Here is a 24,539-nt window from a genome sequence, read left to right as displayed (position 1 = left end):
ACGGACCCGGCAATTCTCTGGGCCGTATCGGCGGCTGGAGCTGGGTGCTCCACGTTGCCGGCATGCTAGCCGCCAGCAAAACGGGGAATCGGCCGTTTACGCCTTTTTATCTGGCGTAAAACGCCACCATTCCCATGCCGGTGTGGGGACATAGCCCCAGAATCGGAGAATCCAGCCCTTAGAGTCTTCCTTATGGTACTTTTGAAAAATTAAACTGCACAAACATGCTTTGTGTATTCCCATAATATCCCAAGTAAGTGGGATGTCTATAAACTGTATAAACCGGAAAGACCCCAAATTTAATCCCGAGACTGTATTTTGCGAGCCTGTTGCAACAGAGGCACTATAATTTACCTGGCTGTTCACAGGGCAAATAGTGAGTATTATTCATATGTGAACCGTGACCATGAGAGCCATTGAATTAAATGACTGCATCACCCAGATTGAATGCCTCAGCTAACACTATATATGAATTTTTTGAGGCATCGGCAAGAACACACTTGTTTTTGTTTTTGATGTTTTAAATTTAATTTCACTGATTTTAAAATAACAAACCTTTCTTTGTTTTGTTTTTCAATAAAGGAAGTGGGGTTACAGTCAATGCTGTGCACCCAGGGGTAGTGAACACAGAACTTGGCAGACACACAGGAATGCATAAATCAAATTTTTCTAGTACAATATTAGGTAAGTGATGCAGACTAATTTTATTTCACCATCTCAAGAGCAAACGTCTTTCTGGTAAATGGTTTGAAGTCTGTTGTGAGCTTGAAGCACCAAATTGGATAGCACAGCCCCAGCATCATCTAAATAAGTGCACAACCGCAATTTTCAGAACCGTTTGGAAATGCTTTTTAACTGTTATATTTGCCAGATACAAGTGGAATGCTGTACAAGTTGGCTTCCAGCAGTAGCATTTGTTGTGTTTTGTCTGCTGGTGCTTTGAACGTTGCCCATTTACATTACATGGCCTGATTTTGAGCACCACTGGCAACAGTGCATAATATTCCAACAACAGCTTTAACATTTCCCTACATAAAGGGCTTTTTTGTTAATGTGCTTGGCAGGGAATTAAACAAAGCAAGTCCTGGCAGATGAATTGGGGGGAGGCAGTGGTGTAGCGGTATCTCATTGGATGAGTAATCCAGAGCCCTAGTGTAATGCCCTGGGTTCAAATCCCACCATGGCAGATGATGGAATTTGAATTGATAAAAATCTGTAATTAAAGCCGAATGCTTACCATGAAACCACTGTTGATTGTCGTAAAAAGCCATCTAATGTCCTTCAGGGAAGGAAATCTGCCATCCTCACAGAATCCTACTTGACGGATCCTGTCCAAAATACTACCATCACCATCCTTGGGTATGTCCTGTCTCACCAGTATAGGTGCAGCAGAAGTGGTGGCACAGTCATATACAGTCCTGGGAGTCTTCAACATCAACTACAAACCCCAAAAAGTTTAATGGACAAAATCTAGCTCCACAAATATCCCTATCCTCAATGATGGGAGCCCAGCACATTAGTGCAAAAGATGAGGCTGAAACATTTTATTTTTAAAAAAATTTGGAGTACCCAATTCATTTTTTCCAATTAAGGGGCAATTTAACGTGGCCAATCTACCTAGCCTGCACATCTTTGGGTTGTGGGGGCGAAACCCACGCAAACACGGGGAGAAAGTGCAAACTCCACACGAACATGACCCAGAGCTGGCATTGAACCTGGGACCTTGGTGCCGTGAAGCAGCAGGGCTAACCCACTGTGTCACCGTGTTGCCGGCTGAAACATTTGTAACAATCTTCAGCCAGAAGTGTCAAGTGGATGATCCATCTTGGCCTCCTCCGGAGGTCCTCAGCACCACAGGTGCCAGTCTTCAATCAATTTGATTCTCTCCAATCTGATATCAAGGAAGTGATGAATGCATTGGATACTGCAAAGGCTGTAGGCCTTGACAACATTTCAGCAATAGTACTGAAGAATTGAGCTCCAAAACTTGCTGCACACCTAGCCATTCATTCACTGACATCCATTTGGCAATGTGGAAAATTGCCCAGCCATGTCCTGTACACAAAGCAGGACAAATCCAACCTGGCCAATTACCACCTGACCAATTGCCACCTCATCAGTCTACTCCCAATCATCAGTAAAGTGATGGAAGGAGTCATTGCCAATGATATCAAGTGGCATACTTAGCGATAATGTGCTTACTGATGCCTCAGTTTGGGTTCTGCCAAGGTCACTCAGCTCCTGACCTTATTACAAGCCTTGGTTCAAACATGGACAAAAGAGCTGAACTCCGGTTATGAGGTGAGCATGACTACCCTTGACATTGTGGCAGCATTTGACCAAGTATGGCATCAAGGTACCCTGGAAAAACTGGAAACAATGGGAATCAGGGAAACACTGCACTAGTTCGACTCATGCCCAGCATGAAGGAAGGTGATTGTTGGACGTCAGTCATCTCCATTCCAGTACATCACTGCAGGAGTTCCTCGGTGGTGTCCCAGGCTCAACTATCTTCAACTACTTCACCAGTGACATTCATTGGGTCAGAAGTGGAATGTTTACTGATGAGTGCACTATGTTCAGCACCATTCGCAACTCATTTACTGAAGCAGTCCATGTCCAAATGCAGCGGGAACTGAACCATACTGAGTCTCCTCCCAAATAGATGGTGTTGCCATGGGATCTCCACTAGGCCCAGCTCTTGCCAACATCCTTATTGGTTCCATGAGAAATGTGTGATGGAATGACACCTAAACTCTTATTCTTTGCATATTTCTTATATGTTGATGATTAATTTGATCCATAGCAGCATGTAACAATTTCCTTGCATGTCTTAATAGGCTCCATCCTGTGCTCTAATTCACCTTTGAAATAGAGCAGCCAAATTAACTCTCTTTCCTTGATTCACTATTTGAAAACTCTGCCAGGGAATTCTGTGCCACTGTCTACTGCAAACCTACCTTCACTGGTCAGTACACACACTATGAGATTGGTCTTATTGCCAACCTTGTAAGTAGGGCCCAAGCTATTTTCTCACCATGCAGGCTTGATGCTGAAACTGAGTCAACAAAGACATCCCACAGGATCATTTCGCACTGTATATTATGCAAACTCATGAACGGACTTGCAGCCTTGAAAGGTGCCCAGTCTACCTCCGATTACCCCGGAAGAGCAAGCTATCTCAAAAATCTGAGCAACAGGTAAAGCTATCTATTTCACCCTGCTACTATGCAGTCGAGTGATATTCGCCATGTACATGATATTGCCATCAAGCCAAAAAGATGTTCTGCCTATCATACACCAGTGTTATATGGATTTCGGTGCCAGTGTGATGCTAGGAATGTAGGCTGCATGTCTCAAAGACTGGTGGATTATAGCAAACAACTTGTCTCTTGCACTGTTTGCAACGGGCAAGGGACAGACCACACCCAACCAACCCCTGCTTGCAAAATTCAAAACACGGTTTTCAACATGAGATGTGATTCAATGTTTGGACAACATTTGCTCAATAATCCTCTGTGCTTAAAATAATACTCTGATAACCAATTATAAGATTAATTTGGGCTTGCAGTGTGGTGCATTTGCATGTACTGGAAACTACATCTATTAATATACAGTGCCCTGTTCTTTTCAGACAGAAAGAACATGCACCTCTTTCAGCTAAACTAAACAAATGATCGTCATTGGCTGGTTCATTCCTCAGGGAAATGCTTAATCAGAGTCAAGTAGCCTGGTTTAAATTTTCAAACCGTGCTTGGCATGTCAGTCACATTCTCCATGGCAACACCTCTACTAATCAGAGTCTACTTGCCAACAAATCAGCACTCCCTCTTCTCATACAGTATAAACTTGTTGTTTCCCCTGAATTGCTATTCTTGTGATTGTCCTGATGAATGCAAGATGAAAAGCTTTGACAAGAAGTCTTTTATCCCAGCAACGCAAAAGTATATTGGATAACTGCTCAAAGTTGATATTACATAAAGTGCAAACCAAATCAGTTTCTTCCAGTGTATGAGTATGTTACTCATTGCATTTATAATTACAGTTAATATTTGCAAGATTAATTCCAGGTCAAACAAAGTCAGAGGGGTCTATCCAAATTCTAGCCCTGGTCTACAAGACTGAAAGGCCTTAGACAGGCCAATCCCTGTTGCACCTTTAGAGCCCCTGCCCTAAGTTAAAAATAGTAGTGTTGGAGGGATGGTGCAGTGGTTAGCACTGCTGCCTCACGACACTGAAGACCTGAGTTCAGTACCAGCCCCGGGTCACTGCCCATGCGGAGTTTGCACATTCTCCCTGTGTCTGTGGATCTCACCTCACACAACCCAAAGATGTGCAGGGTAGGTGGATTGGCCATGATAAATTGCCCCTTAATTGGGAAAAAAAAGTAAAATAAAAAAATAGTAGTATTGGAAACTTGAAGGTATCAGAGTAAATTAACCCTTTAGCTCCTTAAACAGTTATAAACAACTACGAAACAGAACACCCGGAGGCCTTGTTCATCGTGGCCGGGGACTTCAACAAGACCAACCTCAAGAGTGTACCTCTAAAATTCCATCAGCACATGTCCTGTCCCACCAGGGGCGACAACACTCTTGACCACTGTGATGCACAATCAATAACCTCAGAAACAAGATTGGAGACAATTGAAGGCTTTAATACGCTAGATGTTTCCCCCAGCAGCGCAGGTACAGAAGGAAGCGGCTGGAGCAGCACGGGCTCTTATACCCCGCCTTGCAAGGCGGAGCTAACATGCAAGCTTATCCAATGGAACAAGTACATTCTCCACCAATGGTATTCCGGCATTACTATGTACCATAATTCTCCTAACACAGACTACCACATTCACCCCCTGTTAAAAAAGAGTCCGGTGGGGCTGGTGGCTTCGTATTACAACGTGGTAGAAGTTTATAGTTATGAAGGTACCGTAATGCCTCCGTACCGCGTTTTGCCTCATTACAACTTTTAACTATTTACAACAGTAATGTACATTTCAAGAGGAAGCAATTAGTCGATCGGGGGCCCTGGTCGTCCTCTGCGATCGTCGTAGCTTTGGTGGTGATGTCGGTGGAGGTTCGGGCGTCTGTGACTCCGGAAGAGTGGTTTTGGCTTCTGCGGCGGTTTCATCACCCCTAGACGTGGCTGGTGGAATGGCCGACTGGCCTGGGAAGGGGGCAGCTGTGGGGTGCGCCGGTGGGCAGGGCCTAGACGGGGCTGGTGGAAGAACCGATCCACCTGGGAAGGGGGCAGCTGTGGGGTGCGCCGGTGGGAGGGAGGGTGGGGCTGGTGGCGGGGGGGGGGGGGGGGGGGGGGGGGGGAAGGGAGATCCAGCGGGCGCTAGGTCCCGTAGGGAGACTGTATCAGGGAGATCGTATCCTGTCAGCCGTCGGGGTACGCCACGTGGGCGTACTGAGGGTTAGCGTGGAGGTGATGGACCCTCTCGACCAATGGGTCCGATTTGTGTGCCCGTACGTGTTTTCGAAGCAGGACGGGTCCGGGAGCTGCCAGACAGGTTGGGAGCGAGGTCCCAGAGGAGGACTTCCTGGGGAAGACAAGGAGACGTTCGTGAGGTGTTTGGTTGGTCGTGGTACACAGCAGTGACCGGATGGAGTGGAGGGCATCCGGGAGGACTTCCTGCCAGCGGGAGACTGGGAGATTCCTGGACCAGTAGGACGTTCTTCCAGACCGTTCCGTTCTCCCTCTCTACCTGTCCATTTCCCCGGGGGTTGTAACTGGTCGTCCTGCTCGAGGCAATGCCCTTGCTGAGCAGGAATTGACGCAGTTCGTCGCTCAGAAAGGAGGACCCCTATCACTGTGTATGTAGGCGGGGAAACCGAACAGCGTAAAGATACCATGGAGGGCTTTTATGATGGTGGTTGCGGTCATGTCGGGGCAGGGGATGGCGAAAGGGAACCGGGAGTATTCGTCAATCACGTTCAGGAGTACGTGTTGCGGTTGGTGGAGGGGAGGGGCCTTCGAAATCCATACTGAGGCGTTCAAAGGGACGGGAAGCCTTTATCAGGTGCGCTTTCTCTGGCATGTAGAAGTGCGGCTTGCACTCCGCGCAGATTTGGCAATTCCTGGTGACTGTCCTGACCTCCACGATGGAGTAGGACAGGTTGCGGGTCTTGATGAAGTGGAAAAATCGAGTGACCCCCGGGTGGCAGAGGTCCTCGTGGAGGGCTCTGAGGTGGTACACTTGTGCGTTGGCACATGTGCCGCGGGATAGGGCATCAGGAGGCTCGTTTAGCTTCCTGGGACGATACAAGATCTCATAGTTGTAGGTGGAGAGTTCGATTCTCCACCGTAAGATCTTGTCGTTTTTTATCTTGCCCCGTTGTGCATTATCGAACATGAAAGCAACCGACCGTTGGTCAGTGAGGAGAGGGAATCTCCTGCCGGCCAGGTAATGCCTCCAATGTCGCACAGCTTCTATTGTGGCAAGGGCCTCCTTTTCGACTGGTGGATTTCGGAGGCGTGGTTTCGGTGAAGAAGGCCACGGGTCTGCCCCCTTAGTTGAGGGTGGCCGCCAGAGCTACGTCGGATGCATCGATCTCGACCTGGAAGGGGAGGGACTCGTCGATGGCGTGCATCGTGGCCTTTGCAATGTCTGCTTTGATGCAGCTGAAGGCCTGGCGGGCCTCTATCAACAGGGGAAAAACTGGGGATTGGATCAGTGGACGGGCCTTGTCCGCATAGTTGGGGATCCACTGGGCATAGTACGAAAAAACCCTAAGCAGCGCTTCAGGGCCTTGGAGCAGTGCGGGAGGGGGAACTCCATAAGGGGGCGCATGCGTTCAGGGTAGGGGCCTATCACTCCATTACGCACTACGTAGCCCGAGGATGGCTCGGCGATCGGTGCTAAACACGCATTTATCCTTGTTATATGTTAGGTTAAGGATTGTTGCGGTTTGGAGGAATTTTCGGAGGTTGGTGTCATGGTCCTGCTGGTCGTGGCCGCAGATGGTGACGTTATCGAGGTACAGGAATGTGGCCCGCAAACCGTACCGGTCAACCATTCGGTCCATCTCTCGCTGGAAGACCGAGACCCCGTTAGTGACACCGAAGGGAACCCTTAAGAAGTGGTAGAGCCACCCATCTGCTTCGAAGGCAGTGTATTTGAAGTCGCTAGTGCGGATGGGGCGCTGGTGGTAGGCGGATTTAAGATCCACCGTGGAGAAGACCTTGTAATGCGCGATCCTGTTGACCAGGTCGGATATGCGGGGGAGAGGGTACTCGTCGAGCTGCGTAAACCTGTTGATGGTCTGACTGTAGTCGATGACCATCCTATGCTTCTCCTCGGTCTTTACCACCACTACTTGAGGTCTCCAGGGGCTGTTGCTAGCCTCAATGACACCTTCCTTCAGTAACCGTTGGACCTCTGACCTAATATAAATCCGGGCCTGGGCACTCTACCGTCTGCTCCTGGTGGCGATGGGTTTGCAATCCAGGGTGAGGTTCGCAAACCGGGAGAGCGGATCGACCTTGAAGTCGCGAGGCTGCAGACAGTGAGGGGGTATAGGGCCGCCGAATTTGAAAGTTTGACTTTGGAGGTTACACTGAAAATCCAATCCGAGGAGTGTGGCCGTGCAGAGGTGGGGAAGGACGTAGAGTCGGTAGTTTTTGAACTCGCTTCCTTGGACTGTGAGGTTAGCTTTACAAAACCCCTTGATCTCTACTGAGTGAGATCCGGAGGCCAGGGAGATTTTTTGATTAACGGGGTGGATGGGGAGAGAACAGCGTCTTACCGTGTTGGGGTGTATGAAGCTCTCCGTGCTCCCATAGTCGATTAGGCAGGAAGTTTCATGCCCGTTGATTAGCACCATCGTCGTAGCAGTCGATAGTGTTCGGGGCCGAGACTGGTCCAGGGTCACCGTCAGGCGGGCCAGACAGCGCTGTCGGGGGTGCTTGGCCTGCCCGCAAAAATAGCAGCGGGGCCCCCCGGGGTTGCCATGCCATCTTGCAGCACAAGCTTGTGGGGGGATGGGAGATGTCTCGGGGTCGGCCGCGGGGGGGTTCCACGCTGCCCAGGGGGCTGCCGCGCGGTCGGGTACGTAAGCGCGGGCGTTTCGGGAGGCCACATCCAGGGAGCCGGCAAGGTCCCGTGCCTCCTTAAGGCCCAGGGTGTCTTTCTCCAGCAATCGCTGGCGGATTTGAGAAGACAGCATACCTGCAACGAAAGCATCCCGGATCAAAAGTTCTGTGTGGTCGCTCGCCGAACTTGCAGGCAGCTGCAGTTTCTACCCAACACCAGGAGCGCACGGTAGAAATCTTCCAGCGATTCCCCAGGGATTTGTCACCTCGTCGCTCGCAGATGTCGAGCGTAGACCTAGTTTACTGGGCAAATATAATGTCCTTTCAGCAGCTCCATTGCTGCATCGAAGTCGTCCGCGTCCTCTATGAGGGTGTAAATTTCTGGGCTCACCCTCGAGTGCAGGACTTGCAGTTTCTGTTCTCCCGTGGGTGTGTTTTCGGCCGTTCCGAGATATCCGTTAAAACACGCCAGCCAGTGCTTGAAGGTTGCCGCTGTGTTTGCCGCGTGGGGGCTGAGTTGCAGACACTCCGTCTTGATTCGGAGCTCCATTCTTTTAAATCTAGCGTATTAAATTGATGCACAATCAATAACCTCAGAAACGAGATTGGAGACAATTGAAGGCTTTAATACGCTAGATGTTTCCCCCAGCAGGTACAGAAGGAAGCTGCTGGGGCAGCACGGGCTCTTATACCCCGCCTTGCAAGGCGGAGCTAACATGCAAGCTTATCCAATGGAACAAGTACATTCTCCACCAATGGTATTCCGGCATTACTAGGTACCATAATCCTCCTAACACAGACTACCACACACTGCTACTCAAAAATCAAGAATCAAGGGCGCCTACTGTTCCATCCCCCGACCACACTTTGGGAAATCAGACCATAAGCCTGTGCTCCTTGTCCCGGCATACAAGCAGAAACTCAAGCAGAAGAATCCAGCTAAGGTCATGCAGTGCTGGTCCGAGGAAACAGAAGAGCTCCCACGTGACTGCTTAGAGACAGTGGACTGGTCCATATTTAAGAACTCAGCGACCAACTTAAATAAGTATACCACCACCGTCACAGACTTCATCAGCAAATGTGTGGATGACTGCGTGCCAAAGAAAGCAGTACGTACGTTCTCCAACCGGAAACCATGGCTCAATCACGAGATTGACTCCCTACTGAAGGACAGGTCTGAGGCGTTCAAGTCAGACGACCCTGACCTATACAAGAAATCCAGGTACGACCTCCGCAAAGCCATCCGAGATGCCAAGAGAGAATATCAAACCAAGCTAGCATCACAGACAGACTCTCGGCAGTTATGGCAAGACCTAAACAACATAACGGGCTACAAAGCGAAGCCGAGCAGTATCTCCGGCAGCAGCGCACCCTTCCCCGATGGACTCAATGCATCCTACGCTCGGTTCAAGCAGGAAACTAACAATCCGCTGTCGAGTGCCCCAGTAGCCCATACCCACCATCACAGCTTCCGGGTCAGATCGGCCTTCCTGAAAGTGAACCCTCGGAAGGCGACGGGCCCAGACGGGATCCCTGGTCATCCACTCAGAGCCTGCGCAGACCAGCTGGCAGGTGTGTTCGCGGACATCTTTAACCTGTCCCTATTCCACTCCGAGGTCCCCACCTGCTTCAAGAAGACCACCATCATACCAGTGCCAAAGAAGAACCAAGCAACGTGCCTCAATGACTACCGTCCGGTGGCCCTGACTTTGGTTGCAATGAAGTGCTTCAAGAGGTTGGTCATGAAGCGCATCACCTCTATACTCCCAGAACACCTTGATCCACTACAATTCGCATACCGCTGCAACCTGTCCACAGCAGCCGCCATTTCCCTGGTCCTACACTGATCCCTAGAGCATCTCGATAACAAGGACTCCTACATCAGACTCCTATTTATTGACTACAGCTCCGCCTTCAACACCATAATCCCAGCCAAACTCATATCAAAGCTTCAGAACCTCGGACTTGGCTCCTCACTCTGCAACTGGATCCTCGACTTTCTGATCCACAGACCACAATTAGTAAGAATAAACAACAACACCTCCTCCACAATAGTCCTCCATACTGGGGCCCCGCAAGGCTGCGTACTTAGCCCCCTACTCTACTCCCTGTACACACACGACTGTGTGGCAAAATTTGGTTCCAACTCCATCTACAAGTTTGCTGACGATACGACCATAGTGGGCCGTATCTCGAATAACGACGAGTCAGAATACAGGAGGGAGATAGAGAACCTAGTGGAATGGTGCAGCGACAACAATCTCTCCCTCAATGCCATCAAAACTAAAGAGCTGGTCATTGACTTCAGGAAGCAAAGTACTGTACACACCCCTGTCAGCATCAATGGGGCTGATGTGGAGATGGTTAGCAGTTTCAAATTCCTAGGGTACACACCACCAAAAATCTGTCCTGGTCCACCCACGTTGAAGCTACCACCAAGAAAGCACACAGCGCCTATACTTCCTCAGGAAACTAAGGCAATTCGCCTTGTCCACCTTAACTCTTGCCAACTTTTACAGATGTACCATAGAAAGCATCCTATCTGGCTGCATCGCAGCCTGGTATGGCAACTGCTTGGCCCAGGACCGCAAGAAACTTCAGAGAATCATGAATACAGCTCAGTCCATCACATGAATCTGCCTCCCATCCATTGACTCCATCTACACCTCCCGCTGCCTGGGGAAAGCGGGCAGCATAATCAAAGGCCCCTCCCACCCAGCTTACTCACTCTTCCAACTTCTTCCATCGGGCAAGAGATACAGAAGTCTGAGAACATGCATGAACTGACTCAAAAACAGCTTCATCCCCGCTGTTACCAGACTCCTAAACGACCCTCTTTGGACTGACCTCATTAACACTACACCCCTGTATGCTTCACCCGATGCCTGTGCTTATGTAGTTACATTGTATATGTTGTGTTGCCCTATTATGTATTTTCTTTTATTCCCTTTTCTTCTCATGTACTTAATGACCTGTTGAGCTGTTCACAGAAAAATACTTTTCACTGTACCTCGGTACACGTGACAATAAAATCCAATCCGATCCAATTATTCCCAGGTTCTGAAGTTATTGGAGTAATAACCCTTATTAGTGCCGATTTATATTTTCAGTATAAGTACGACTACACACATGCTAATGTCTGAGCTGTATTGTCAAAGCATAATAATATTATCATCAGCCCCTGGATGGAAGCATTGTCCCCACATAACTACCTCTCTGTCATACCTCAGCCACTGTTGCATCAGCCAATGTGACCCATGATCCCTCTACAATTTATATGCTCAGGGAGTCTCCTGTTGCTCTTTTATCTTTATTAATAATAACCACAAGACGTGAGTACGTTCCATGTATTGGACAAATGACCACACAACCAGTTTATTAGTTCAATTATTGTTTATTATTAAACATAGGTTTGGTTCAATGCATAATAATCTACACACGGCTATACATTAAACTATACCTAACAGCTTAAATGACCTTTATTTAACTTTCAAGTGACCGGCTCTGTGCAGGTTGGATAAGGCCTTTATCTGAACCCCATGCGTGGTGGCTGGAAGTTGTCAGATACGTCTCGGCTGCGGCTTGTCCTTCAGGTAGCGATCGCAGGTCCTTGAACTTGGCTGGTCGATGTGCTGTAGTTGGTGGGGCAGAGGCCGGTCCCAAAAGGGACAGAATGTTGGTCGCGCAGTTCCTCTTATCCTCCGATCTTTCGCGCTCTTTTGGGCGGTCCCAACACAGGATCCAATGGATCGATAGGATTTTGATTACCCTAATCGATTCTGGCTAATTAGGGGCGGGTTAGCTGGACGGGTCCTAGTTGTTATTGTCCAAGGCACGTATGCACTCCCAAATAAGGTGAATAGGTGCCCGCGGGTCTGTTACTACTGCTATGTTTCAATCTGAGTCCCATTGTCCTGGGAGATCGGTGATTGACCTTTAGCAGGTGCAAGTATCTGTGTAGGTCTGGTTTCCTCTGCACAATACACAGGGGCTGTGTATCGTCTGTGTCCCAACCTGACCAGAATTCCTATTATCCTTAACGGGCAGCCATTTTAGATGGCCACACTCCTCTTATACTTTCTTTACTACAGCTAAGCTTATAAGACCAGAGGGCAGCATGGTGGTGCAGTGGTAGCACTGCAGTCTCACGGCGCCGAGGTCCCAGGTTCGATCCCGGCTCTGGGTCACTGTCCATGTGGAGTTTCCACATTCTCCCCGTGTTTGCGTGGGTTTCGCCCCCACAACCCAAAGATTTTTTGATTTTTTTTTAAATTTAGAGTACCCAATTGTTTTTTTTACAATTAAGGGGCAATTTAGCGTTGCCAATCCACCTAGCCTGCACATCTTTGGGTTGTGAGGGTGAAACCCACGCAGACACGGGAAGAATGTGCAAACTCCACACGGACAGTGACCCAGGGTCGGGATTTGAACCCGGGTTGCCGCAGGCCCTATGCTAATCACTGCGCCACCGTTCTGCCCTCCACAACCCAAAGATGTGCAGGGTAGGTGGATTGAACATGCTAAATTGCCCCTTAATTGGATAAAATGAATTGGGTGCTCTAAATTTTTTTTTAAAAGCTTATAAGACCATAAGACATAGGAGCAGAATTAGGCCACTCGGCCCATCGAGTCTGCTCCGCCATTCAATCATGGCTGATATTTTCTCATCCCCATTCTCCTGCCTTCTCCCCATAACCCCTGATCCCCTTATTAATGAAGAACCTATCCATCTCTGTCTTAAAGACACTCAGTGATTTGGCCTCCTCAGCCTTCTGCGGCAAAGAGTTCCACAGATTCACCATCCTCTGGCTGAAGAAATTCCTCCTCATCTTTGTTTTAAAGGATCGTCCTTTTAGTCTGAGATGGTGTCCTCTGGTTCTAGTTTTTCCTACAAGTGTAAACATTCTCTCCACGTCCACTCTATCCAAGCCTCGCAGTATCCTGTAAGTTTCAATAAGATCCCCCCCCTCATCCTTCTAAACTCCAACGAGTACACACCCAGAGTCCTCAAACGTTCCTCATACGACAAGTTCTTCATTCCAGGGATCATTCTTGTGAACCTCCTTTGGACCCTTTCCAAGGCCAGCACACCCTTCCTTAGATACAGGGCCCAAAACTGCTCACAATACTCAAATGGGGTCTGACCAGAGCCTTATACAGCCTCAGAATTACATCACTGGCCTTGTAATCTAGCCCTCTTGACATGAATGCTAACATTGCATTTGCCTTCTGAACTGCTGACTGAACCAGCACATTAACCTTAAGAGAATCGTGAACAAGGACTCCCAATTCCTTTTGTGCTTCTGATTTCCTAAGCATTTCCCCATTTAGAAAATACTCTATGCCTAAATTCCTCCTTCCAAAGTACATAACCTTACACTTTTCCACATTGTATTTCATTTGCCACTTCATTCCCCACCCTCCTAGCTTGTCCAAATCCTTCTGCAGTCCCCTTGCTTCCTCAATACTACCTGTCCCTCTACAGATCTTTGTATCATCTGCAAACTTAGCAACAGTGCCTTCAGTTCCTTCTTCCAGATCATGAATGTATATTGTGAAAAGTTGTGGTCCCAGCACAGACCCCTGAGGCACATCACTAGTCACCAGCTGCCATCCTGAAAAAGACCCCTTTATCCCCACTCTCTGTCTTCTGCCAGTCAGCCAATCATCTACCCATGCCAGGATTTTGCCCTTAACAGCATGGGCTTTTAACTTATTTAACAGTCTCCTATGTCAAAGGCCTTCTGGAAATCTAAATAAATCACATCCACTGGTTCTCCTTTGTCTAACTTCCTTGTTACCTCCTCAAAGAACTCTAACAGACTTGTCAGACATGGCCTCCCTTTGACTAAGCCATGCTGACTCAGTCCTATTTTACCATGCACTTCCAAGTACTTTGAGATCTCATCTTTAATAACAAACTCTAAAATCTTACCAGTGACTGAAGTCAGGCTAACCGACCTATAATTTTCCGTCTTCTGCCTCCCTCCCTTCTTAAACAGTGGTGTTACATTAGCCACTTTCCAGTCCTCTGGGACCCTTCCTGCCTCCAGTGATTCTTGAAAGATCATCACCAATGCCTCCACAATTTCCTCAGCTATCACTTTTAGGACCCTGGGGTGTAGTCCATCTGGTCCAGGTGACTTATCCACCTTCAGACCTTTCAGTTTCCCGAGAACCTTCACCTTAGTAATGGTCACTGCACTCACCTTTGCCCCCTGGTTCTCTTGGAGCTCTGGCATCCCACAGGTGTCTTCCACCATGAAGACTGATGCAAAGTAACTATTCAGTTCGTTTGCCATTTCTTTGTTTCCTATTATTACTTCTCCAGCCACATTTTCCAGTGATCCAATGTCTATTTTTGCCTCTCTCTTATCTTTTATATATTGAAAAAACTCTTCCTATCTGTCTTTATATTACTAGCTAGCTTGCACTCGTACTTCATCTTCTCCCCCCTTATTGCTTTTTTAGTTGTCCTCTACTAGCTTTTAAAGGCTTCCCAATCCTCTGGTTTCCCACTAATCCTTGACACTTTGTATGCTTTTTCTTTAGCTTTTATGCTGTCCTTGACATCCCTCGTCAGCCATGGATGCCTTGTCCTCCCCTTAGCCTGTAGTATGTTTCCTCCTTGGGATGAATTTCTGTTGTGCCTCCCTAATAACCCCCCAAAACCCCTGCCATTGCTGTTCCACTGTCTTCCCTGCTAGGCTCCTTTTCGAATCAACTCTGGCCCTCATGTCTTCGTAGTTACCCTTATTTAGTTGTAATACCATTACATCTGATTGCAGCTTCTCCCTCTCAAACTGCAGGGTAAATTCTATTATATTGTGGTCACAGGACCCCAACAGGATCCACCTTCGGGCGATCAGCGAGGCTGAAATATCTGCCTCCCCACCGGCTTCCAACCCTGGCCGTTCTGATACCCCGAATATGGCCTCCACAGGACCCGGCTAAAGTCTCACATATCCCACCTTCGAAATTACTTCAGCTTTGGACAGGACCAAAACGTATGAACATGGTTTGCTCTCTCTCTCTCTCTCTCTCTCTCCTCCCCCCCCCCCCCCCCCCCCCCCCCGCCGCCCGCCCGCCCGCCGGCCGGCCGGGTACCACTCACAAACATCCTCCCCCTCAAAGAGTCAGCTCATCCTCACCTTTGTGAGGTGCGCCCTCTACACCACCTTCAGTTGTATCAGCCCCAATGTCATTAAGTTGAGGCATTCACACTCCAGAGGACCTCACACCACAACCCCTCCTCCATACCCTCTCCCAATTCCTCCTCCCACTTTGTCTTAATCCCCTCCAGCGGAGCCGGAAAGCTCTGTATCTCCTTCTTAGCAAAATCCCAGACCTGCATATACCTGAACATTTCCCCCTGCCCCAACCTATATTTCGCCTCCAGCCCCTTCAGTCCTGCAAACTGGCCCCCCAGAAACAAATCTTTTATTGCCCTAACTCCCTTCTCTTCCCATCTCCGAAAACTCCCATCCCACTTCCCTGGCTCAAATCTGTGATTTCCCCCTAATCGACATTTCCCTGGACCCCAGCCTAAAGTGCTGGCGCAACTGCCTCCAGATTTTTTTTTTTTTTAATTTAGAGTACCCAATTAGTTTTTTGTTCCAATTAAGGGGCAATTTCGCATGGCCAATCCACCTAATCTGCACATCTTTGGGTTGTGGGGGTGAAACCCATGCAGACATGGGGAGAATGTGCAAACTCCACACGGACAGTGACCCAGGGCCAGGATTCGAACCCGGGTCCTCAGCACCGCAGTCCCAGTGCTAACCACTGCGCCAAATCCTGTCCTGCCTCCAGATTTTCAACGTCGCCACTACTACCGGACTCCCTGATTATTTATCAGGGGCCATAGGAGCGGCGCTGTGCCAACACTCTCAGCAATGATATTCACAGAACTGTTAATGAATTACTGAGAATGATGATTTATTATTTAACACGTGGAAGGATAAAATGCAGAATGCTATACAGACTAGGTTGCTCTGGAACTACCCGATGTGTGGCTGTCCTTGTGTATGTCTTACTACCAACTGTTGAGTCTGCAACATAACGTAACCAAGGTCTGACGCCTTGGATAGCTGATTGGAGGTCTCATTGCTATCTGCATACAATCTTATTCACAGACATATCACCACAGTGTGCAAGGCCAGATTTGTTTTCTCTATGCTCGGTCTCTTTAAGAACTTTATAAGAACCTCTTAATATTCACGGTACCAAGGACCCGGGTTCAGTCATGGCCCCGGGTCGCTGTCCGTATGGAGTTTGCGCATTCTCCCCGTGTCTGCGTGGGTCTCACCCCCACTACCCAAAGATGTGCAGAGTAGGTGAACTGCCATGCTAAGTTGCCCCTTAATTGGACAAAGAAAGAATTGGGTACTCTTAAAAAAAAAAATGTTTTAATATTGCGGTTTCTGTCAGGTATCTGAGCAACCTTTGGGGTTTGGTCCGGAACCATAATAGTCTGGACTTGCAGAAAGTCCCTCCCTAGTAGATCTTTTTCTCCACACCAGCCAAGCCACAACTTTATGCCTGTTTGAAGTTATGGGCATGTGTTTTTTTAAAAAATAAATGTTTCCAATTAAGGGGTAATTTAGCGTGGCCAATCCACCTACCCTGCACATCTTTTTGGGTTATGGGGGTGAGATCCATGCAGACATGGGGAGAATGCAAACTCAACAGGTACAGTGGGGATTAAACCCGGGTCCTCGGTGCCGTGAGGCTAACCACCATGCTCCCCTTTGGGATGATGCATTCTACCAAATGACTTTGAAAATCTGCTCAGGGAATCATCAAAGAGGATCCACCATCTCCTTTTCCCACAGAGTATTGAGGACAATATGTGCAGGCCACTGCCTGATAGACTTGCGGTCAAAGGTGTTTTTCTGCATAAACGTCTCCATGAGGAACAGATGGAATGGCACAGTGCACTGACTGGAATGTTCCATAGCTGTTAGGTGGCCAGACCCATCCTTTGCAACACTAGAAAAAGGGGGAACCTCAGCAATTGGTGTTTGCGTATTGAGGGCCTGTACTTGAAACAGCTACACATAGAGGTGGCTGTCAGGATGAGGGTGGCTTAAGTATGTTTTCCACTTCCTGTGCACATCCCCAGCACCTTCAAGTTGTCTGACCTCATGGTGAATAGGACAAAGGATGGGTCATCTCAGTTGCCAAAGAACATGAACATCTGACAGGCACCTGAGCAGAAGACTCTGACAATTTCTAATTTCCTACCTTTCCACCTTATGCTTGTACTTGAGAGTGCCAATGTTCTTCCACGTGGAGTGTGAAATGCTGCAGAGCAAAAGCATATTCTCAGACAGCATGTCCGGACCTATCTGGTTCCATCGAGCCGAATACAACTTTGGCCAGTAAACTGTTACTTCCGGGAGTTTTACTTGTCCCAAATAACTTTTTTAAAAATAAATTTAGAGTACCCAATTATTTTTTTTTCCAATTAAGGGACAACTTAGTGTGGCCAATCCACCTAACCTACACGTCTTTGGGTTGTAGGGGTGAAACCCACACAGACACGGTGAGAATGTGCAAACTTCACATGGACAAGCTCATACGGTTAAGAGTTTGTTCAGACCCTTCCTGTTCAGGGAGACCTTCGTGATGGAGGATAGGAAGGGCTAGGAGGCAATGCTGTCTGCGGGATTCACATTGTACAATTCTGCATAAATGCGTTTGCTTATCCTCAATATGTCAGCTTCTTCGAAATCTAACCCACACTTCAGTGTACTGATGGGGTGAACAACTAGGGGATTGCTTATTGAGGCTATCAATCAGTGGTGCAAGTCTTGACCGAGGGCATTACGCAAGTTGGACAGGTTCAACAGGAACTCTCAAAAATATCTGGCTAATGTGGAAAGTGAAGACTTCGGCAGCAGTGGGTTCTTCTGGCCACTGACTGAGTGGACGACCACAGTTAAAGTGTCAACGGCCAACCTGTGACAACAGGAAGGCAAATATTCTATGCAACTGGAGAATGACTTTCTCACTGCAAGATGGAAAGACTTGGAGCTCGACCATCTTATTTACCCAAACAGCACTGTGGGCAAAGGATGCAAAGCAGATCTCATCATGGCTCAGATGTTGCCCAGCGAGCCAAGGTCCAAATCAGTTTTGAGTAACCGGGACAGAGTCGGAAAATGTGCTACTTGAGAAAAGGATAGGGAACATTATTGTCAGTATCGAAGACCAGAAAGTGATGAGCTGCAGTTCAGAGTTGGAACATGAATGTGTGTTGCATGTTTCAGCTTGGCTTGTACAATTGCTTACAAGGGAATTGGCGAGAATTAGTGCAGATGTGTGTGGGCTGACAGAGGTGTGTTGAGAAGGTCACAGTCTTTCACCCCCACAACCCAAGGATGTGCAGGTTTGGTGAATTGGCCACGTTAAATTGCCCCTTAATTGGGAAAACAAAATGGGTACTCTAAAAAAATCTTTTTAAAGGAGACGGTCACGGTCACTTCATAATACTGGATGGACACACCATAGTTTACTCCAGAAGAGATGCATGAAGCCTGTATGGAATAGCACTACAGATACACATGCTTTTGGTTGGGGCCCAAATCGGATATGAATCAATCAGCGTTAGGGTCATAGTTTTGTGCCTGAATACAAAACCAAGCGAATATATGAACATATGAATTGAGAGCAGGCGTAGGCCCCTCAAGCCTGCGATGCTATTCAATAAGATACACGCTGATCTGAGTGCAATCTCCACATTCCTGACAACCCCAATCCCCTTTGCTTATCAGGAATCTACATCTGCCTTTAAAATATTCAAAAACTCTGCTTCCACCATTTTTTGAGGAAGTCTGTTCCAAAGACACCTGCCCCTCTAAGGGGGAAACAGTTTCTCCTTTATCTCTGAGCTACCCCTAGTTCTCAATTCTCTCACAAGAGGAAACACCACCCTATCAAGCACCCCCCTCTCTTAGTCTTCTAAACTTCAGTTGATAGAAGCCTAGCCTGTCCTCCTAAGACAGCCCCTCTAATCCAGGCATTAGTCGAGTAAACCTTCTCTGAACTGCTGCCAATGCATTTATATCCTTTCTTAAATCGGGAGACCATTCCTGTACACAGTACTCCAGATGTCACCAATGCCCTGTATAACTCTCTACTTTTGTATTCAATTTCCCTCTTAATAAATAATAACATGCTATTAGCATGTAATAGTTTTGGTTTTGTACTCCGACTTGCCAAACTTTCAATGACTTTTGGAAAGCATCTATTTCTTTATAGTGCCGAAAGCAATCATCATCCTTCCATTCAATTTGAGGTTCAGTTTGTTTAGAATTGAAAAGATGTCTGCAAGTTAAGACATAGTTAGCATCCAATTTTCATCACCAAACTAATCAGCCAGAGGGGATGATTTCTCTAGGAGAAAAGTGCTGATTTCATAACCCAGTTCATAAACTCTGCCAAGCACCCAACCTCTTGACAGCTAACATACCTCTGTGTGGAACAATACATGTGTGCGCTCGGCCCCCATATCTGAACACAGAGCCTCGAAAAGTCTGGTATGAGTGCAGTGTGATTAATGAAATTCACAATTCCTTTCAACAACAGACGGATCAGACGGAATTCCTTTCAATGCCAGTGCCTCACAATGAATAAAGCAATGTTTCCAAACAATATCCTGACTGACTGCCTCCTTAGTCCTTATTATAACTCCACTGTTTTTCCCAGTCATTTTGGCTGCCCCATCGCGTGTGCTTCCTCTGGAATGAACCCAGTCAAGCCCGCACTTTCCAACCATACAACTATTCAACACTTCAAAAATCTCTGCACCAGTTATGCTGGTTGGTAATGTCAGGCAGCACAGTAAATCCTCAACAAACTCATTGTGACAAACATACCTAATGTAAACTAGCACGGTTGCACAATCTGAAACATCTGTACTTTAACCCAGTTATATTGAGAACTCCTGTGCTGACTTTAAGTGAGAAATAAGCTGGACATCTAAATTTTCCACAATATCACAAATTCGGCGAGCCACTGTGTTATCACTAAGTTGGATGTATTTCAGATTTTTGGCTGACTTATCTAGTACCATATAAGCTATGTCTAATGCTGCAGGGAGAATTAATCTTTCTGCTATAGTATGGGGCATTTTCTCTTTAGTTACATGGTAATCTACATGTAATTGTGATTTGTCATTCAATGTTACCGTGGGCAGCACGGTAGCACAAGTGGATAGCACTGTGGCTTCACAGCGCCAGGATTCCAGGTTCGATTCCCCGCTGGGTCACTGTCTGTGTGGAGTCTGCACGTTCTCCCCGTGCTTGCGTGGGTTTCCTCCGGGTGCTCCGGTTTCCTCCCACAGTCCAAAGACGTGCAGGTTAGGTGGATTGGCCCTGATAAATTGCCCTTAGTGACCAAAAAATGTTTATTGGGTTATGGGGATAGGGTGGAAGTGAGGACTTAAGTGGGTCGGTGCAGACTCGATGGGCCGAATGGCCTCCTTCTGCACTGTATGTTCTGTGTTACATTTCTGCTCAGGACTTAAGCTGATGATTTGAGTTCTTGCAGCATCATTTGAAAAAAGTCAAGAGATTTGTCCTCAAATTCACCATGTTTAGACTTCAAATGCCTTTGATGTTTTGAGGGTTCTAAACTCTCATTTGTCAGTACTTTCCTGCATATAACACATGCTTAGCAACGGCACAATTGACAAAACCACCCAAAAAAAAAAATCAAGAAATCATTTTTATCCTGCTTTGTTCCTGAATTAAATTTTTTCTTTGTAGACTGTTAACCAGAGGCCCTGGAGCTCTGTACAGCGCTAACATTTGCACTGCCCTGCCAGGGACTCTCCTGAACAGCTTACTCAAGCAGATTCAAATGTGAGATACTGGGCAGTAGGTACACTGCCTATTTGTGTCTCTGATCATCCTTGTTACAAAATGATCCATCTTCATAGTTCTCTTGTCTTTCTTGTTAGCAGCTAGAAAATGGAAGAAGCTCGCCGTTGTGATTTTGTGCCAAAACCTCATAGGTACAGAGCGCTTGACGTCAAGTGTATCAGCAGGGAGGGCAACGCGGTGGTGCAGTGGATTAGCCCTGCTGCCTCACGGCGCCAAGGTCCCAGGTTCGATTCCTGCTCTGGGTCACTGTCCATGTGGAGATTACACATTCTCCCCGTGTTTGCGTGGGTTTCGCCCCCACAACCCAAAGATGTGCAGGCTAGGTGGATTGGCCACGCTAAATTGCCCCTTAATTGGAAAAGAAATGAATTGGGTACTCTAAAAAAAATGTTTAAGTGTATATGCAGGGCACACCACATGCTCATTGCTGCCTCTTCTGATTGGAGAACTGCACACAGCCTGATTTTGTTCTCATTTTAAAGCTGGAGGCGGCCATTGGACGCTTCACCCACGATCGGGAACGCCGCAATCGACCCACCCATGGGTCACGACCCTCACTTTGAAAAACCCTCACTTAAGGCCTCAGTATCCTTTCTGAAGCGTGGTGCCCCAAATTGGACATACTACTCCAGCTGGAACCTAACCAATGTTTTATAAAGAAAAAGTGTAACTTCATGGCTTTAATAGAGGCATAAAGTTCAAAAGCCAAGGATCCCTAATGTTTTTTAATTACCTTCTCAAGTTATCCTGCCACCTTCAAAAAATCAGCAATGTACATACACCCCCAAGTCTCTGTCCCTGCTTCCCCTGTAAAATTGTCCAATTTGTACAACTATCCTCAGTGAAGAAAAGGAGGCCACCTGTAATTTTCCATTTAAAATCTGTTTTTCTCTCTACTTTGTTCTGGTCTTAAATGTTTAATACTTTGTTTTGTAATACCTCACATGGGGAAATTTGGAGTGTCATTCAGTATTGTTATCTGAAATGCAGTGTGTCATTTGTTCTTCTTAAATTTTATTTGTTCTCTTTCAGGGCCCTTTTTTTTGTTTTTAGTAAAATCACCACATTTAGGAGCACAACCCTCCATCTATCTGGCTGTAGCAGAAGAGCTGGAAGGAATATCTGGAAAATACTTTGATGTTAATAAGCAAAAAGATCCTGCCCCACAGGCCCTGGATGATGAGACAGCCAGGCGCCTGTGGGAAATAAGTGCCAAATTAGTGGGATTGAAGAGTGACAATTCTGATCCACAACTCCAAAGTACTTTCACTGTTAATATGGACAATGTCAGTGCAGTCTCCTAACACCATTAGTAACAGCACCAAGGAAAATGTTGAGTGTTTAATCCTGCTTCAAAAAGTAACATTTACTTCCTGTAAATCACTCTCTGGTATATTTTGAATTATTACATTATTGCTTTTCATTGCCTTAAGTATTTGTGATACTACATGTGATTGCCTTGTCTCCTTACTCTACCAATCTGTGCATTGACTATATTATACTATTTAGCACATTAAAAATTATACAATTTCCTTTTATAGCAACACTGAGGTAGAATGCAGATTTGCATCGCAGGTTTCCTAAGATTTGAATTGATCCTGCAACATAGTTGGTGAGGCAGCAACTCCAGTGCTGTTTGCCTGCTTATAGAGGGAGTCATTAAAGGATAAGTCATTCCTGGTTATTGCTGGGTAACATTTAGTAAAATATTGAAAGCAGATTGATGAGCAAGAATCTGCAAATCAAAAGTATGGGAAAACGTGGAGATCCTTTTTCCAAGTGGAAGTGTATAATCTGCCGTTTCTCCCCATGTCTGCATGGGTTTCCTCCGGGTGCTCCGGTTTCCTCCCACAAGTCCCGAAAGACGTGCTGTTCGGTAATTTGAACGTTCTGAATTCTCCCTCTGTGTAATCCCGAACAGGCGCCAGAATGTGACGACTAGGGCTTTTCACAGTAACTTCATTGCAGAGTTAATGTAAGCCTACTTGTGACAATAAAGATTATTATCAGATTATTATTAATGTTCACGGTTGATGTGAGCTGCTGTTATTTTCATTGGAGAGCTGTTGTAGTTACTTGTTTTACCAACAGATGTCTCACTGAATTTGTGTTGCCACAGTTGTGTTAACGGCAGGTGCATTTTGCTGTTGGTTGATGAATCAAATATGACCAGTCTGAAATGTTGACTATTTCTGGCATCATGCTGACTGTAATACCACAATTTTTTTCAAAAACTTATTTGTTCATAGAATTTGTGATGGGATATTACATAGAAGTTAAAATTTGAGGAGATGGTGGTGCAGTGGTTATATTGCTGCGCTAGCTAATGCTCATGGGTTCAAATTCCACCATGGCATCTGGTGGAATTTAAAATTAAATTAATAAAGGCTAGTCTCAGTCCAGGTGAGAAGGAAACAGCCCATCTGATTCACTAATGTCCTCCAGGGAAGGAAATTACTATTGTCTTTCTTGGTCTGACCACGACTCCAAATCTACAGTAATGTGGTTGACTTTTGGCTGCCCTCCAAAATCGTTGAGCACGTCACTCCGTTCAAGAGCAATTAGGGATGGGCATGTTTTGAACCAAGTGTTTGAAGTATAGTTGTTGCCATAATATTTGATCGCAGTTCCCTGGCTTTGAAGGTCAGCCCACTTTAGATATTTCACCTCCCTCCAAGTTACATAGCTATTGATCAGTTTGGGTTTTGCTATTGAGATAATGTTCACACAATTCATACCTATGAAATTACTGGTATCCTCCTTATCTTGGGTCTCTCGCTCTCTTAGGACGTCCTCTATTTCACTGAGTACTTGCAGATTCCAATTTATGGATGTTAGCTGCTGGAATTTGGATTTCTAGTTTCGGCAAGCCCAAGTTCCTGTTACAGCTGTACAGGATTCCATCTGTAATGTGTTACAGAAAGTGGAGGATTTCTTTAACTGCCTCCTTGATAATGTGGTCAAGCTTAAATCGGCATAAGTGTCAAGTGAAAGTGTGTTCTCGGTACCATTTAGGTCTTTTGGATTTCTATCTTTTGGATAGGACATAGTGCAGTTGTCTTCAGACTGACTATCCAGATTTCCAATTTGGGCCCCCACTTCTCCTCAGGTTCCTTCTCCCAGGGGGTCGATTCTCATCTCCAAATATTTCTCAGTTCGCCAGGTGGCGTGTATGAAATGGGGCCCCTCACAGTTGCCAGTTTTCCAGGAAGTTGTACAGGTAAGTTTTGGCTTTATTTATGAAGTGGAAGCCCGGTCTTCCCAATGTTCCTTTTCAAACCTGTATATTTCCAGAAAGCCTAGACGATGGACAGACTCTTAGTCATGCCTGTGTAGAAGTTGCTGAGGAATGTGATGTCATCTGTGAAAGCCAAGGGCGAGCAATTGACCGTCCTTCCATAAAGGAGTAGTTATAAACCCAGGTTTGCCTCTTGTAAGGAGCAGATCAATGGGTCCAATGCGATATTCAATGGAATTAGGGAGAGCGGATAACCCTGCTTGGTTCCTCTTTTGATCTGTATTGTATTGGTCTGACCATTGATACTCTCGATAACTGTGCTTGTTTCCAACACCAGGCACAGGTCTGGCCCATTTGCCGCCCCTGTGCTGTAGTGA

General features: G+C 46.7%; 1 protein-coding gene across 3 annotated transcripts in view; it reads left to right on the top strand.

Annotated features, from left to right (window-relative positions):
- Positions 1-22,951, top strand: part of LOC140420229 (retinol dehydrogenase 13-like) — a 213,744-nt gene extending 190,793 nt beyond the window's left edge. For 2 of the 3 annotated variants that reach the window (XM_072504277.1, XM_072504264.1), the window contains 2 exons: positions 583-684; positions 21,957-22,951. In XM_072504277.1, coding sequence (XP_072360378.1) covers positions 583-684; positions 21,957-22,228 — 374 coding nt within the window. In that variant the 3' untranslated portion in view covers positions 22,229-22,951. The remainder of the gene's footprint in view (positions 1-582; positions 685-21,956) is intronic. The other variant, XM_072504269.1, reaches the window with a different exon arrangement.
- Positions 22,952-24,539: the final 1,588 nt, after the last annotated feature.

This window comes from Scyliorhinus torazame, chromosome 1 (genome assembly GCF_047496885.1).
Source record: "Scyliorhinus torazame isolate Kashiwa2021f chromosome 1, sScyTor2.1, whole genome shotgun sequence".
NCBI lineage: Eukaryota > Metazoa > Chordata > Chondrichthyes > Carcharhiniformes > Scyliorhinidae > Scyliorhinus > Scyliorhinus torazame.
This window is presented reverse-complemented; position numbering and strand designations above follow the sequence as displayed.